The sequence below is a fragment of the Ambystoma mexicanum genome, chromosome 1p (assembly GCF_040938575.1).
Source record: "Ambystoma mexicanum isolate Mex_15411 chromosome 1p, UKY_AmexF1_1, whole genome shotgun sequence".
Taxonomy (NCBI): Eukaryota; Metazoa; Chordata; class Amphibia; order Caudata; family Ambystomatidae; genus Ambystoma; species Ambystoma mexicanum.
In genome coordinates, this window is record NC_090921.1 from 443,215,600 (window position 1) to 443,232,876 (window position 17,277).

The 17,277-nt window shown below is 46.8% G+C and overlaps 1 protein-coding gene across 1 annotated transcript in view; it reads right to left on the bottom strand.

The window, feature by feature from the left end:
- Positions 1-16,204, bottom strand: part of LSM4 (LSM4 homolog, U6 small nuclear RNA and mRNA degradation associated) — a 176,991-nt gene extending 160,787 nt beyond the window's left edge. The window contains exon 1 of the mRNA XM_069649267.1: positions 16,047-16,204. Within this exon, the coding sequence (XP_069505368.1) occupies positions 16,047-16,049 (3 nt within the window). The 5' untranslated portion in view covers positions 16,050-16,204. The remainder of the gene's footprint in view (positions 1-16,046) is intronic.
- Between the last annotated feature and the right edge of the window lie 1,073 nt (positions 16,205-17,277).

Sequence of the window (17,277 nt, forward strand, 5' to 3'; positions counted from 1 at the left end):
ATATCTAGTTGGCAGATATTAACTCTTGTCAGAAAGTTGTGTGGATGAGGGGGCAGATAGAAAAAGGGGGCAGGCGGTGTAAGGAACTCATGGTGGCAACAGTAAAGATTGACACAAGTGATCACAGTTCAAGGGTGTTTATTAAACTGTATGCAGGTTGGGAAAACGGCTAATCTAAACCTAAATCTAAGGTAGGAGCAAGCGTCAACCATCAAATGAAAATAAGGCAGTCCTAGTGGAGTTGTGTAAAATGAAAAAGGGCCTATACTAAGAAACCCATTGCCAAGCCTTACAACTAATAGAAAAAGGGTGTGGGATAGTTTTCAAAAAAAGAAAGAAGTATTTACAAATATGTCAGGATATGGTAGCCTGGGTATTCCTTCGCCACGTTTTGAGCACGGGCTAAGGTGGGATAGTGGAGCACATCACAGTCTCGAGCTCTCCCAGCATGAGACGACAGTTCTGTTGTAGCTTATCAGGAGCCTCGATGGCCAAGTCTCTTTTATCGTCAAAAAGTCTCTTGCCTTCTAGGGTGAGTAAAATAACAAACACGAACTTCCTTTTCAGGTACCAATTACTTTCCACAAATCATATATGCAGTCCCCTTGCAGTGGGTCTTGGGTGATGACTTCCACCCCGGGAACCCCCTCTTCTGGGCTTGGATCCTTAAAAGGTTCCTATCGATATCAAAGACTTCAGTGGTTGAGTCTCCCGTTTCCGTGGGCCTGGTAGGTTTACAAAAATGACTAACAAATGCAAAGTTCTGTTCTACGTATTCCTCGGGGGATGGCTTCACCCCTGGGTCCCCCTCTTCCGGGCGCAGACCCCCCCCCCCCTCGCTGCTTTCAGCCTCCTTCCACCGGGTTCTCTATGGCTGTCTCTTGGTTCCCAAATCTTAATGTCTTTTCTAACAGTTCATAGTGGACATCCCTCTACCAGGTTCACGTTTGTCAAAGCACCGTTTCTTGGGACTTTAGACTTTGTCCCCTCTTCGTCAGCATCCCTCTTCTGGGTTCACTCTGGCCAACTTCACATTCACATTTACTTTCAATGTTTGCAGGATTTACTTCCCTTGCTTTCTTATAGTTCTTAGGTCAAAGGCTTTCGACTGTGCAGAGATTTTGCCTGACCTCCTGTATGACCACTTTGAGCTATCTCGGCGGCTCTCCTACGGCCTTCTGGTATCTGTAGTTTCACTCAGACGGGGATCGACCAGAGCTTCTCGAAGCAGCACCCACGTGGTGCTGGGTCCCTTCTGCAGCTGGTCTCCCCTTTACAATTTTACAGTTCTTTGAACTTCTTTTACTTTGCCACTTGCGACTTTCATTCCCCACAGCCCGCTTCTTATCAGTTTTCCCTTCGACTCACTTGCTGTGATGAACCGCTTGGTTTTCTTTGCAACTGGACTCAAGGCCAGTACCATGGTAGCAGGAGTCTCCCTCGATCCAGCTTATCAGCGTCAATAAGCTCGGTGTACCTTTGACATCTGCTGCAGGACATTTGGGCTATTGTCCTCAGCCTTACAATTCCTTTTGCAGAGGTTTCGCTGGGTTTTGTCGAGAAGGGCAAGGTCGTGTCTCTCGTCTGCCTCTCGATGTTTGTCGCCTTTCTCCTCCTCTTGAACTGCCTGGTCTTGATAGCTGTCTCACTGTGCGGTCTGCCTCACTCGTACGGTGCTCTCTTGCTCCACTTTTATCCCTGTGGGGAAGGGAAAGGGCCGTCAGGTGTGTGTGATTCTGATAAATTGCCCGACTTTGCCTGACCCTGGTATTGGGGCAAGTCAGGTAAACGGCTCTGTTAGTCCATTGTCTTTCATGTTGTGCGAAAGTGTTAGTGTCGGAAAAGGGGGAGGGCAGTGTTTTTGAAAGTCCTATGGAAGAGGATGGGGAAAAGGTGTTGAAGGAAGGGGGACACCACATCTCAACCGTCAGTGTCCCACTCCCTAAGGACACCCCATTCAGGTGATCCTCCCTCACTAGTTTGCCCACAGGAACTGGATCCAATAGTGATGGCCATGTCCTGGCCACCTGGACGACAGATCTCGGGGATTTAGCCAGGGTGACACCTTCAGGTTTCTCACAGCAGGTTAACAGGCATAAGGTGCAAGCTTTAAATCGGTCACTGAGTGAGTACTGTATGTTTTTTATGTTGAAGGGAAAGTGTGAAAGGGAATTGTATCTGGGCAATCACAAAAAATTGAGGCTCTGCCAAAACTAGGGCGAGTTGGCAGTTAGTTGACAAGTTGTCCCACTGAGCTTGATCATAACCCTGGGGAGTGGCTTCCTCTGAGGGTTTGACAGCTGAGAACTAGGTCTGCCTCCCATCACAGTCTTCAGCTACAACCCAAACAGACTCGTTTTTGGGACACTGAGAATGCTAGGATCCCTCGCTGATTGTTTCAATGTGTCCCTCAGCACATGAATGAAGCGGCTGCATATCCCAGGCACAGCCCCCACTCACTCGCACAAATACTAGGAGCAGCGTCTTCCAATTCTAGAATAGGTCTCTGAAGTACAGGCAAGTCCCAGTTCGGTCCAGAACCTTGCTACGTCCCACCTCAGCAAGCTCTACCCCATGAAGCTGACGGGCGGCTGTAAACCCGGTTTGCTGCAGTTCGTCCCTCTGTATCTGGTGGGTGATAGGGCACCGCTGCCACACCAGCTCAGGGAAGCCTTTCAGAAGCTACCCTGTACTGGTGTAACAGCAACGTCCTATTTAAATGAAAAGCTCCAAGCTGTTGTCTAGGAGCAGAGAGCGTATCACTTAAATAGTGCACCGCTCCCACACCAGCATGTTACATCTTTCAAAGGCTGTCCCATTGTGGTGTAGCAGCAGTGCCCCATTTAAATGAAAAAAGTCCCGCTCCCGTGCTGGAGCACCCAGAAGGGACATTTGTTTTTATGAGGAGCAAGTCGTGATATATTAATCAGTTTTTCGAGGGTGGGCTGTTTATAATGGTAGGTATGTTCAGTGCGTGTAAGACAAATCAGAGCAGGCATATTAACCCTTTGTGCAATCTAACTGGGAATGGGAAATTCTGACCCGTAGGATACAAGTATATCTCTGCAACGGAGACATTCACACCCCTGGCTATATTACAGGGACTCAAACTTACTTCTATCTCTTATTTGATTGATTTTTATTTTAGTAGAATTATTTGAGTACTGATTAAATTTGAATTTTTAAGTTTTAGCTCCATGGGGTGGTGGTTTAGATCCCCTCTGCATGTCAGCCTAAATCATGACTAGCAAATAAGGTGTCAGATACAGTCCTTACCTCTTTGCTTCTGGACTCCTTTGCTGGGAAGAGGTAAGGCCTGTCCTTTCAGGTAGCCACCATGCAACCAGATTACAGGATAACAGGTAAGCACTATGGCTACCCCGAGAGCCAGGTCCCAGGGGGAAAAAAACAAGGTGCTGAGAAGACGTTCCAAGTAAGTTTGTTATTCCAAGAATTTCTCTTTACAGGAACCAGAAAGAGGTCTCCAGATACCAGGCTGCAGATCCCACGAAAAGGAGCAATATCCAGTGAATCCTGAGTGAAGCCAGCTGAAGGTAAAGGTAGCTCCGCTCTAGTATACTCGAGCGTAAATGGAGGACAGCAACGGAGGGATACCAGGGAAGAGGAAACGGGAGAGCCGTGCACGGGTGAAGCCAGCGCTACACAGAGGAAGCGAAAGGAAGGGAACCCAGGAACCCAGATAGGGGGGAGAGAGAGAGCGCAAGTAGAAAACACGAGGTTGCAAGGCAAACTAGCGTTCCGCAATACAAAACAATTGCAATGCGAGAAGCCTTCTAATTACCTCTATTTATTTCCGGGTATCAGATGTTGCCGAGCATGTGATGATGTCACTGTGTAGCAAAAGCATCTGGGCGCCATCTTGGATCGGGACGCAATTTGAAAGAGTTTGCAAAATGAAACCTGATCAGGTAAGCGCCAGGTAGGCGAAAGCATGACATAAGGTTTGGCAGAGGCAGATAGAGTCTGGCTTTTGTTTGGTTGAATTGTCTTTTGTCTTGGTTATCTACAGTTAAAAGGTTTTGTATTATTCATATTACCAAACGTTTTTTAGGATCAGACAGCAGGCAACCATTGCCAAACACAGTTGGCCATTGTTGACTCGCCAGCGTCCAAACCAACCCACGGTTGCCTATCCCCAAGCCAATCATTGCCAACCATGGCCCAACATCCCCAATCATAGCTAACCATTTCCAAGCATCACCATCATGGTCAAGTCTTGCCGATCATTAAGCCAGTTGTTCTGTGGGCTGAGTCCCCACCACAGAGATCTGAGGATCACTTCTCGACTGCACCTTTATACTATGAGGGTCTATCAAAGACCTTGAAATTATATGAGGTTAATGGTTAAGGTGTATTATTTAAGTGGAAAGTGTACATTTAGTTTATGGAGGGTGTTTTGTCAAAGATTATGTGAGAGAGACAGGTAGAGAGATATAAAAGACTAACACCATTCCAGCACCCAATATGGCATCCTGAAAATCATCATGGAAGCGATAAACACACGTTTGTAATCCCCACCTCTGTTACACAACTAGGGCACCCATTGAAAGGCTTTAATATGCCTGTCAATTTATCTGTTTTTATATACTCCCTGTGCCTGCTGTAGGCATCTCCTTCTTAACAAATGTATGATATACACAGCCTATAAGATAGCTAGACTGGTAATATTGCTGTGGAACGGATTAATACACTTGCTACCGTGATCTCCATGTGAGCAGGAGTAGGTACAATTTTTATTTTATTTATTTCAAATAAGGTAGCAGGCGCTCCTCTCCAGAATGAACATGGCATAATAACCTGTTCTGAGATGAGAGTGCAGCACACACTTTTTGCTCACTATACCTTTCACAGATGGGAAATATCCATTTGCATTATCAGTCTTTGTCCCGCCCACATGGGCAGTCCAGCACCAAAATGCTCTTGCCTTGTTCTTTCGAGAGAGGGGCACCTGCTACCTTTTTTGTATATTCTAATGAGGCCTCATAGCGTTGACAACATTGGCAGCTTCCATGGCCGCAAGGTTGATAAAATAGGAACTGTTCCATTTTCTAAGAGTATCATCTGGTATGGCAGACTTTGCTAAACCAGGGGATTACACCAAGAACTGCACTAGAAGCAGCTAACATGCTTTAACAAGCTTGTAGCAGTGGGGTTTGAAAGGGAAGGCTGTATCAATCCTACTCACTGACAAATAATCTGGCATGGCTTCTGTATTGATCTGCACAAGAGGAATACATCACTACAGTACTTCACTCATCTTCTGAACTAAGGATGTGAGACCAAAGGACATGCAGGAGAGAAGAGGTGGCGCTTTGCAGTAGCACAACATCTCACTTATCTCCTGACTCAGGATCTGAGCCCAGGCCATTGTAAAAGGGAGACAACATGATGCGTGCCTGCTGCACCCATGCACCAAAGCAGTATCACACTTGTGTTCGGAATTGAGGGCTTCTTACCTGTAGATGCTGTAAGGGGTGAGAAGCACAACATGTATGCCTACTGTGTTGATGTTTCTGCACAGCATACTGTGTTGCGTGTATCGCTCTGACCCACGCCGCTCGTGGTCGAGGAGGCATGTGGGGGTGTTGCAGGGCGCTGGACAGAAAAGCACAGAGTGGCAGGCAGAGAGATTGCTCCCATGGGGCTCTCTTGCTTGTGGAGCGAACTACACTATGCACACCAGTCGGGTGTAATAGCAGCATAGGTACTTTATGAAGAATAATACTGTATCTTGTTGACAATAACAAGACTATGGACCTCATTACGGGTCTGGCAGTAACCCGGCCAGTAAAACCAGCGGGCTGCTGCCAGACCCGAAAAACATTACCAGCACCGATTTCCCGTTAACACCGAGGCATTACAACCCTGGTGTTACCGGGAAGGCAGGCGCTCGTAATTCTGTTCGTCCCCATTCCCATTGAGTTCAATAGGACTCAATGGGAATGGGAATGGGGAACACGGAAGCAACAGCACCGTTAATAACGGTTTTGGTGCTTCCGTGAAACTGTGGGCGGAACGGCACCGACCCGCAGAGTCGGTCCGGTAACGACAGTGCCGGTAGGCTTATCGGCACCGCTGTTACCGGGCCGGCACAGTCGTAAGTCAACTTTATGTGTAGAAATGCTCATTTCTACACATATCTCTCAGGCATATTACTCCATGTTCCTCTTCCTTGTCCCAGTACCTACTTTTAAGGTATCAGCTTCTTTGAAAAACGTTTAGGTGTCGGCATATGAGGAGGGCAACACAGCTTGTAGATGTTGTTTGACACACAGCTTGCACACTTAATCGCTGCTGTAAACAAGCTACTGATGTAATAAAAATGCTGAAGCCAGGTCTGCATTCAGCCACTTGATTTATAAGCACTCTGTGTTTATTTCATTGAAGTCCTGTTAAGCACACGCATTGGCAAAGCCAACAGTTTTGGCTTGTGTATAATATTAGGAATTTGTCGGGCACTGCTTAGATGCCCAGGTACTGCCACCATTTTGCACCTGCAACTACCAATGGGCAGTTTAATACCAATATGACTGTGCCTTACAAGTGCCTTTGCCATGCCTAAAAAAGCCCAAAACTGTTTGCATTGCTAATGCTTGTTGTATCAGTGTGCTCCGTCTTGTCAGTGTTCCTGTTGCTGCCCGTCACAGACATACCTTGTACCCACCAACTTTCCTTATGTATTGCTGTTTGTGGTTGTTTTTATTAGTGCCTCTTTGATGGAAAATTGTATTTGAAAGGTTGCATTTCTTGATTTATGTAAGGAATCTGTGGCAGCATATGATGAGGATATATCACTTCGTTGAAATTACTGTTCACGCTCTTTCTTGAATATAACATTTTAACAAAAAAAGTGTAGAACCTAATGGATGAAGTCTTATGGGGTGTGTTAAAGCCCCTCAATCAGGAGTATGGGTGAAACGCACAAGGGTGGTTCATGAACTCATAGATGTGGCACCAGGGATGTAAAGTTTCATATCTTGATCGGCTGGAGAACACCTGGACACAGTGGCGTACCGAGCAAGGGCCAGGGGGCACACTGCCACCCCACATGCTCTTTTGAGAGCCTAACCGGGACTTTCGTCAGTAGGCCACCTCCCATGTTCGGCACCTCAAGAGGGTGCCCAACAGGAAAGGTGTCCCCCTGGCAGGACAATGTGTGCTGAGTAATTCCTGCTCAGCACGGTAATTGTCCTGGCAGCCGGACACCTTACCCTTTCCGAAACCTCTGCCAGGACAATGTCCCAAGGAGCTCCGGGCAGCAGCAGAGGGGCTCTCAAGTTGCTCTGTGTCAACAGAGCATTTCAATGTGAGCCATTAAGCACTGATGGGAGGGAGGGTGGACTATTAGCAGGGACTTTGTACCTTTAGAAATGTGCATGGGAGGGAGTGATCAGGTTTGAGAAGGTTGCATAATGCTGCAGGGTTTATGAAATAATGACTATGGCTTTACCCAAGGGGGATTGGTTAGGCTCACATTAACCTGTAGGATGCTATTGTGACTTTGCATGCAGGATGGGGAGAATAAAACTAAATCCATCCTCTTATTGCTCAGCATATTTCTATAATGAGGTATAGTTAAAGTTAATAATGAAAGGGTAGTTTCTGTGTTCCAAGGCATTCCTATAAATAAAGTATTATTTAAGTACAGGAAATGCAAAGGGAAACATTATTAAATATCTATATAAACTAAAACTGTGAAGATGTGCTCAGTTGCTTAAATTGTCCACATCCCGGTTTCACCATTTAATCAAAGTGTGTGATCCTGGGCAGATCATGTAATCAGACTGTATTTTATCTGCAGCTCTGTAAGTGATTCACTTCAAAGCTTTAATATATCCTGATGTTATTTTTTAAAAAAGCCTGATTGCGCCATATAAAAGTGCAATTTAGGTATTTTGCACCACCAAATTATTTGCCACTTGGCTTACTTATGACAACTTATTCTAAAGTCACTTGCATGGTGCCTCCAGGTATCAAAGAATAATGATGCTCCTTGCGATGGGCTTTCTGTGAAGTAATTTCTGTTGGTGCAATCCATATGCAAATCAGGAGATGTGCATGCATTTTGCCCCAGAGCGCCTGAACAGAGGTCTAATACAGGAGTTTCCTGCATCTGTAATGATTCTGCTTTCTTTTTTTTTTTTGGTAGTTGTGTTAAAATGTGACATGCCACTAGTATGTTACCATAAAAGTAGATTGGGGCAGGGCAGGGGTGGGCGGTTTGTGGGCGCGAATGAGACAACCTCGAATTGCGTGCACTGCATTTGAGTGGAAAGTAGCAGGACTTTCACCGTGGCTGTTCCGCCAGCCCCTCTTGCAATGCTGTATAATATAGGGAGGCTTTAGAAACATTTCATAAGCTGTAACTGTCTTGTTATTCCCACAAGGAGCGCAGCTCGACATTTCGTGAAGTGTCATGAATGGCTTCTATCAGTCGAAGCCTCATATCTTAATGACAAGTTAAAGTTTATGAAATGCCGAGCTTCGTTCCGTTGTGGGTATAGATTATTCGGAGAGAAAGCTTTACATAAACGGCTTCCTCAAAGACAGCCTCGCGTTTTAATGCAAAGCTTTCTCTCAGAATGAACAGTGTTTTATCTATTACAGCAACGGAGGATGCTTGCTCGGTGCTCTGCTGCTTAGGTCTGTGACAGCTCGGAAGAGGGGCCGCTGCTCAGGCTTAATGCAGCCAATCAGCAATAAGCCGAACACAGCCGAAGACCAGGGGATACCGGATCTATGTGGGATACCAAATATTACATTACAGGGGCACACTGTCTAGAATGAGGTAGAGGAAATCCTGAGGCACTGCAGACCCTCCGAGCGACCACATCCAGCACGACAGGGGCTCGTTAGCCGTCGCCGCCACTGCTGTGGGACTAACTCAGTCACACGGGCAAGCCTGATCCAGGGCTGCGGACACGCAGCAGATGAAAGTACTTTTATCACAAGGGACCGAAAGTGTATTGCTGTGGTCACAAAGCCTTGACTTATTGCTGCGATCACCTGGTGGCCGTGAGCACACACACAGCTTGACAGTGACCAGGGGGAAACTGTAGTAGTTGCTCGTGCTTCCGCGAGCTCTTATCTAAGGTTCTACGATAGAATGTTGAGGGGTTAAGGTTCGGGGGGGACGGTTGGTGGAGGGAGAGTGAAAGGAGCAGGGAAGAGATATGTACGGCGTTCGGGTTTGATAATAAAGACTTAATAACTTACCTGTGGAGGTCTCGTTATTACACTGGCGACGAGGATCTTCAAACCCGACCCACGCGCCTTGCCAGCCGTACACATCATCCGGTACCTCAGCTGATTTCTGGGCTGCGCTCCCGGACGAGGTCGAGCGCGGGCCCCGGCGTGAAAAGTGTCAGCTGGGCCAACGCTACTTGCCTTCAGCGGCCGGCCGAGCCGCGCTCCCGGAGGAGGTCGAGCGCGGCACACGGCAAGGAGTTCAGCCGTGCTACGGCTGAGCGGCCGCTGCCACTAGCAGAGGATCCTGCCGGGCCGCGCTCCCAGAGGAGGTCGAGCGCGGCACACCGCAAAGAGTGCAGCCGTGTTCACGGCTGAGCGGCCGCTGTCAAGCTTGAATCCTGCCGAGCCGCGCTCCCGGAAGAGGTCGAGTGCGGCTTGTGGCGGGGTGCGACAGTGCCGTGCGGTGCACAATAATACTAGGGAGCGGCACAGGTGAGAGGAGGACCCTGGGAGGGGGCAGAGTCCGGCGTTCTTCGTAGCTGTGAAGACGCAAATTATACACGGATGCCCTGTTGTTCGGCTCCGCCCACCACATAGGAAGTTAACGGAAGGCTTCCTGTTCAAGGGTGGGTGTGTCTATATTACTCGAACTGCAAGGAGAGGAAAGTTAACTACTTGTGTGCTGGCATTGAGATACTGTGCTTTCTATTTGCTACAAAATATAGAGGAGGGAAGTGACTGGAGCCTGCCTTTAACAGTATTGTGCATATGTGAAGGTGGAATAATCATCTTGCTAGTCTGCCGTGTTGAACAAGTTACTTAAACATTGTTATTCACGGAAGAGCGCAGAGAGTTCAGGTGTTTCATAGCATAGACCTCAGTCAGTGGCTATGTCGGATCCAGTGACTATGCAGCGCAGCAATGCACGTCCTCCTCCGGCCTTCCTCCCCAATCCGGGGGAGCCCCCCATTGCATGGGAGCTTTGGGTGGACACTTTCAAAGTATATCTGAGAGCGTCAGGGGGTTCCAGAATGTCTGATGATGACAAGGAAGCGACCCTACTCAATTGCCTTGGTACGGAGGGTTTAAGGGTGTTCAGACACCTTCCGGGCCAGGATGTTATGGCTTTGTCTTCAGGAGAAGGAGATGGTGAAGGGGGGCAGGCAGTGATTTTGGCATTTGAGACTGCTCTAAAAAAACTTGAGACACGTTTTGGCAAAAGAGCAAACATTGTGCTTGAGAGGTATCATTTCTTTTCAAGGGCACAAGGTTCTGGCGAGAACATTGATTCGTATGTGACGGCACTGCGCACCCTCATTTCTACTTGTAAGTTCACGGGCATGGCAGAAGAATACATTCGTGACCAGATCATGATGAGAACTAGTGACTCGAAGGTTAGGGAGAGGTTGTGGACAGAGAAGGATCCTCCGTTGGAGAAAGTAATTGAAATAGCCCGTGCCCTGGAGGAGTCAAGGAAGAGTGTCAAAGAAGTGACGGAAAAGGCGGACATTGTACACATGGTTCAGCCACGCAAAAATGAAGAAAGTCGAGCCAGGGACAAGGATCAAAGAGTCACGCCGAATAGCAGAGAATTCTGCAAGAAATGCGGTTGGAGGGGTCATATTGCGGGTGCAAGGGAATGTCCTGCTTCTGCCGTTGTGTGCAGAAAGTGCAAGGGAAGAGGACATTTTGCCCGCATGTGTAAGGCTATACCACAGAAGGAAGTGGTGCGGATGGTGGACCCCGAAGAAGATGATAACAATGTAACTGTTGTAGGATATGTTAGTCCTTCTGCTAGGGCGGATTTGCTTCCAAAAGAAGGTGCACTGTTGAGTGTGGGACCGTCGGGAAAAAGTGCGTGGGCTACTCTTAATGTGAATGGAGTTCCACTCAGTGTGTTGGTTGACACGGGTTCTCCATACACTATGATATCTCCTGAGATGTATAAATCTAAGTTCCATAAGGAGGTGTCTAGTCTTAACCCGTCTGATATTAATCCTTGTGCGTATGGCCGTGTTCCAATTAAAGTATTGGGATATGAGTGGGTTGAAATTGAATTTCATGGCAGAAAAGCCAGAGGAAAACTGTATGTAGCTTGTAAGGGCGATCCGGTTATTGGGTGGGAGGAGCAGGCTGCTCTAGAGATGGAGATTCGACCAGGCAAAGCTGTCCCGGTTTTGTGCGTAAGCAAGGAAAGAGAAGGTAGTTTGCGTGAGGGAAGTGTGGTGTCAGCCGATAATCTCCAAAAGAAATTTCCATCAGTTTTCTCCTCCGTCCTGGGCAAGTTGCGGGGTTTCTCACACAAGATCGTGCTCAAGAGGAATGCCGTTCCCGTTGTGCACAGAGTTAGGCGTGTACCAATCATGGCACGTGAAAGTCTTCAGACAGAACTTAAAAAGCTGATGGAAGCTGGTGTAATAGAGGAGGTAGAGTCATCAGAGTGGTTAGCCCCGGTTGTATTGGCACGTAAAAATGATGGTGGTATGAGGATGTGTGTTGACCTAAGAGATTTGAATTCAAGTATCTGGATAGACAGGCATCCCTTACCGAATATACAGGAAATGCTTTCACTTGTGGGAGGGGCATCTTGTTTCTCCACCTTAGATTTGTCATCTGCCTATCACCAGGTGGATTTGCACATTGAATCACGACCTCTTACATCGTTCATTACGCCATTTGGAGCTTTCCGTTTCCGGCGTATGCCATTTGGTTTGGCATCCGCCTCCGCTGTTTTCCAGCGGGTGATGCAAAAGTTGTTTTGCGGGGTGGATGGTGTGGAATATTTCCAGGACGATATCTTGGTGTGGGGCAGGTCTCGTGAGGAACACAATGAAAGGATTCTACGAGTTTTGGGCATTTTGGAGAAGAGTGGTTTGACGGTCAAATTAAGTAAGTGTAAGATAGGGGTGGAGAGTGTGACTTATTTAGGACACACCCTGGATGCCAAGGGGATACATCCCAAGGCTGAGTTGGTGAAGGCGTTATGTGAAGTATCTCCACCCACCAGTAAGGACCAATTACGGTCGTTTTTGGGATTGGCCGAATATTATAGTAGGTTTATTCCCACGTACTCCGACAAGACTGTGGCCATGAGAGCGTTGCTCAAAAAGGGCGTACATTTTGAGTGGTCAGGGGCATGCCAGCTAGAATTTGAAGGCTTGAAGGCTCAAGTGGACCAGGCTCCATCGTTAGCTTCCTTTTCTCCATCTAGGAAGACGGTTTTGACAGTGGATGCTAGTGAGTATGGTGTAGGGGCAGTTCTTGAACAGTGTTTTGATGGATCGTATCGCCCCATTGCTTTTGCATCTAGGGTTCTTAGTGAAGCAGAACGTAGATATGCTGTCATAGAGAGGGAGGCCTTGGCAGCTGTCTGGGCATCCAAACATTTTAGAACATTCTTGTGGGGAGTAGAATACACATTACGCACCGATCATAAACCCCTAGTGCATGTTTTGACATCTAAGGGTTTGTTCCAGGCATCGTCTAGAGTGATGCGCTGGATGGCGGACATGAATGAGTATAATTTTAAGGTGGAGTACTTACCTGGCAGTAAAAATATGGTTGCAGATGGTCTATCTCGTTTTCCCCGGCATGATGTAAGTGCGGAAAACTCAAAACAGGCTGTGATGAGTGATGAATATGTGTTGGTGGCCAAAGTGTTTCCGGCAGTAAATGAGCAGGAATGGGGTAGAGAATGTGCGATGGACCCTGTGTTGAACAAAATCAAGACTGCTCTTACTACAGGTGCAGGCAAGGATGAATTGGACAAGTCGTTCGGACAAGTATGGACAGAGTTGTCTGAAGGTCCGTGGGGCATTGCCAGGGGTACCAGGTTAATACCACCTGAATCTCTTAAGGCCAAGTTGGTGGAGTTGGCTCATGAAGGGCATCTCGGGAGATCCATGACGAAAAGAAGGCTGAGAGAAGGGTATTGGTGGCCCAAGATGGATGAGGAGGTTGAGAAGGTAGTTAAGGATTGCATGGCTTGTTCAGTCAGTGATAAAAGTAAGACAACGTCGCCCCAACCCGTACAGCCTGTGGAAGTGCCGCAAGAGGTGTGGTCAAAAGTGGCAGTAGATATTATGGGTCCCATGGACACCTTGGGTGGAGGTTTCAGATATTTTGTGGTGTTAGTGGACTATACCTCTAGGTGGGTGGAGGCCACGGCCTTGTCCTCGGTCACCACTGAGAAGGTGATTGACTTCTTGTCAGCAGTGTTTGACAGGGAAGGGGTTCCGGCTGGAATAGTCTCAGATAATGGTCCCCAATTTGTATCAGTCACCATGCAAGAGTTCTTCTCCAAACTAGGAATTCGTCACCATAAAGTGGCTTTGTACAATCCAGAGGCCAATGGATTAGTTGAACGGATGAACAGGTTTGTGAAGGGGGCAGTTCAGTTGGCCATCGCAAATGGTTTGCCGTGGTGCAGTGTGGTGACTGAAGCTCTAAAAGCCTATAGGGTTACCCCTTCTTCCTTTACTGGAGTGTCTCCTTTTGAGTTAATGAGAGGGAGAAAACCAGGATCTAAACTAAGGGTGGCCGCTCTTGGGGGTGGTGTACAAAGTCGCATCAACATGCAGGAGGTTCTTGACAAGGTGCGTGTTAAACAATCCAGTTTTTGGGAATCTCAGCTTAAAAAAAAGAAACCCCTGCGTGTACAAATTGGTGATCTTGTAGTGGTGAAAAATCCAAGATTTGTAGCAAAGGGTTTGTCCAAATTTATGGAACCAAAAATTGTGACCAAAGTAGGTCATGGATACGTTAAATTGCAAGATGGTACCAGATGGAGTTTGAGGAGGGTGGTCCTTGTTAAGGGAAAGCTGGCGGGGACTAAGGAACTGTGTTGTGAGGGAGGTGGTGATACAATAAGAGTTGATCCAGATTATGCCTCTGAGGATGTGGTTCCCCTAGAGAGGGATAAGGATATGGCTGTGCTGGTTGGGGAGGATGCTCGGGTGGGGCATGGTAGGAGGCAGGCGTCTGCCTCGGAAAGTGATGATGTTGTGCCATTAGAAGGAGCTCATGATGCTAAAGGGATGGATGTACATTCTGAGTGTGATTCTGATAAAGGTGCTTTTGGTTTGACTGGTGTGGATGTAAGGGTTGCAGAGGAGTTGTCAGTGCTTGCATCAGATAATGCAAGCATAGTTCCACACGGAAGGGGACAGTGTGGAAACTCTGCCCTTGCGGAGTCCTCCAATCAAGTGAATAATCGCCCAAACCGTATAAAGAATATTCCAGCCAAATACAAGGATTTTGTTTTAGAATTTGCAGATGATTAATGCTTGGACTGTAATCATTATCAATGTTCCATATAGATAAATATGCCTCTTATTGCATATTAAGGATTCTTTCTGTCCTACCTTACCTTACCTATGTTCATAATTAATGAATGTTCATTATGGAGGTTTACAGGGGGAGATGTGTAGTAGTTGCTCGTGCTTCCGCGAGCTCTTATCTAAGGTTCTACGATAGAATGTTGAGGGGTTAAGGTTCGGGGGGGACGGTTGGTGGAGGGAGAGTGAAAGGAGCAGGGAAGAGATATGTACGGCGTTCGGGTTTGATAATAAAGACTTAATAACTTACCTGTGGAGGTCTCGTTATTACAGAAACCAGGCTACACATACCGATCTGGGAGTACCCAGATCGGCAGTGGGGGGAATGGGGGCTGCAGTACCGTGGTCACACAGCCTCAGCCTGCAGGCCACAAATCAGACACAGAGACAAAAGTGCCAGGCATTGAGTCTGCTGCCATCCGAACGCACGTGCCGGCTGATGAAGCAGGAAATTTCAGCGCAGATGTTTTCACCACAGGAGCCAGTTGGTTGCAAGTTATATATATAGTTTTAGGGCAGTCGCGAACCCTGGCAATTAACCACGCTGCTAATATTAGGTATAACATTCAGAATGACCCAGGTTAAAATATGTAAGTGGTGCATATGAGATTGATAAGATCTCTATAACCTAGTGGTTACCTCGTTGGTCTCTTCGAGACAGAATACTTAAAATTTATTTTAAATAAAATCATTGAACTGCCGCGTCAAAACGTGCCGGGGCCAAAAGATCCCTGCGCCTGACTGGTTGTGCCAAAATGGCCCATGCCGAAATAGGGTGTACCGCCGGGTGAGGCTCCTTTTATTCAGAACCAGGCATGACTCACATTCTCAAAGGAGACCTCACCACATAAGGTACCACATGTTACAGCCAAAGCACAGTAGGGTCTAGTTAATTCTATAGTAATTAAAATCCATATGCTACATCCACGCCATGCTCAGTCTGCGACAAAAGTGGCTTGCAAGCCACAAGAACAGGCATTTGCTGTAATGGATTTTTTTTTTATATTGAAACGATTAACTGATTTGGGCTATTAAAACCAAATTCTTGATATGAGTCCTCATTGGATACATGTGTGACTGTGGGTAGAAATCCCCGCTTCATTCTTTTAGTGGAAAAACGCCCCACGCATTATGCGTAACATTCAGCTGTAGCCACTGATCACCAACCAAAGATTTGTGTTTTAGCACCATTACGAAGTTAAAGGCAGCCACCGGTTCACATTTCGGTTTAGCGCCATCATTGAATAAAAGTGCATTTCGCTCTCATTTTATCCAACGTACCCAAAACCTTGACGGTAGTTAAGACTTCTGTGCGCTTTTTGATAAAAGAAAACCACAAAATATACTGAATTATTACATTGGAAAACACAATAATACAAATAGACGCCACTGACAACAACCCAAAAAAAAGTTAACTACAAAACGGACATATCCTATTTTTGGTGATACGAGGAGATCGACAGAAGCAATTATTCCTTCCCATATAAAGCAATCACTTGCCATTATGAAACAGCTTCCAGTATCCCCACAAAAACTGCACAATCTTCACGCACTCCGTCACCACGTCTGCACCCAAGCAGCGCGCCTCCACACAGGTCAAACGACTGATTGACAGCAGTCTACGCCAGTACACGTTGGATCATTGCAGAGATCAGACCAATGAAAAGCCAGAAAAATTACTGGGTGGTACCCAAAGCCGTAAAAGCCGTCGCAAATGTCTACCGTAAAAACAGGACTTTAATCAAAAGCCGGAAGTTATTGCTCTGTGCAGGAAATATAAAAAAAAGGACAAACAAAATGTCGCTTTCATCTGCTTGTTACTGTAGACCACAGTGTTTTAGGAAAGAGCTGAAGGTCCACCGTGCACGACAAGGGGACGTTTCTATCACACGCTAGTGAACGCCCCTTTGACTATGGTGGATGCTGCCATTCTTCACTAGGGAAGTTATATCCCCAACTGCCATTTTTTTTTCTTCGAGGACCGGTGGATGTTTTTGTTGGACATGGGGAATGTGCAATTACTTGGGCTTTGAGTTATTTCTATTTTGAGCATTTCTGTATGGATACCGCTTTATTTTCGCGGCTATATTGATATTTATTTGCATTTGTTTGCACTGAAAAAGCATCCGCTATTCTGTCCTTATTTAAAGGATTAGTGTTTCATACTTACCGATTTGGGCGTTATGCTTCTGCTTTGTATGCAGTCCTACCGCCTAGAAATTTCAGTGCCCAATGCTACCGATTTGCAGACCTGCTTCAGACCCAGCCAGCCCAGAATGAGCAGAGCGCCATCCCCAGCATTCAGAAGATGGGCGTGTTAAACAGCCCATTCTTTTCATGGTTGACCACAGATGATGTAAAACAGACTTGGTGCATAAAAAAGAAGTTGAACTAAAGAACCGATCCATGAAGGGAGTTATGTTATGTTAAAGGATATGCGCACTATCACCACCGGAGTGGTCCCCTGGCACTATGGCAGATCTGAAAATTAAGAGGGTAGGATAAAGGTAGAGCGAGATTTGTGATGTTCTGTTGGCAGCTTCTGTTCGGTTAGCACTATTTACTGAGCATGGGTGTGGTTTAAGGATCTTTGGGCTCCCATGTGCTGTTGTGTGGGACTGTGTGGTTTGTTTTGTTGCAGTGTAGTGAAGTGTTTGCGGTTTGCTGTGCAAGAGAATGGTTATGTTTGTTTATGGTTTGAGAGGCGTGTGCAGAAAGTTGAGGTTTTAGC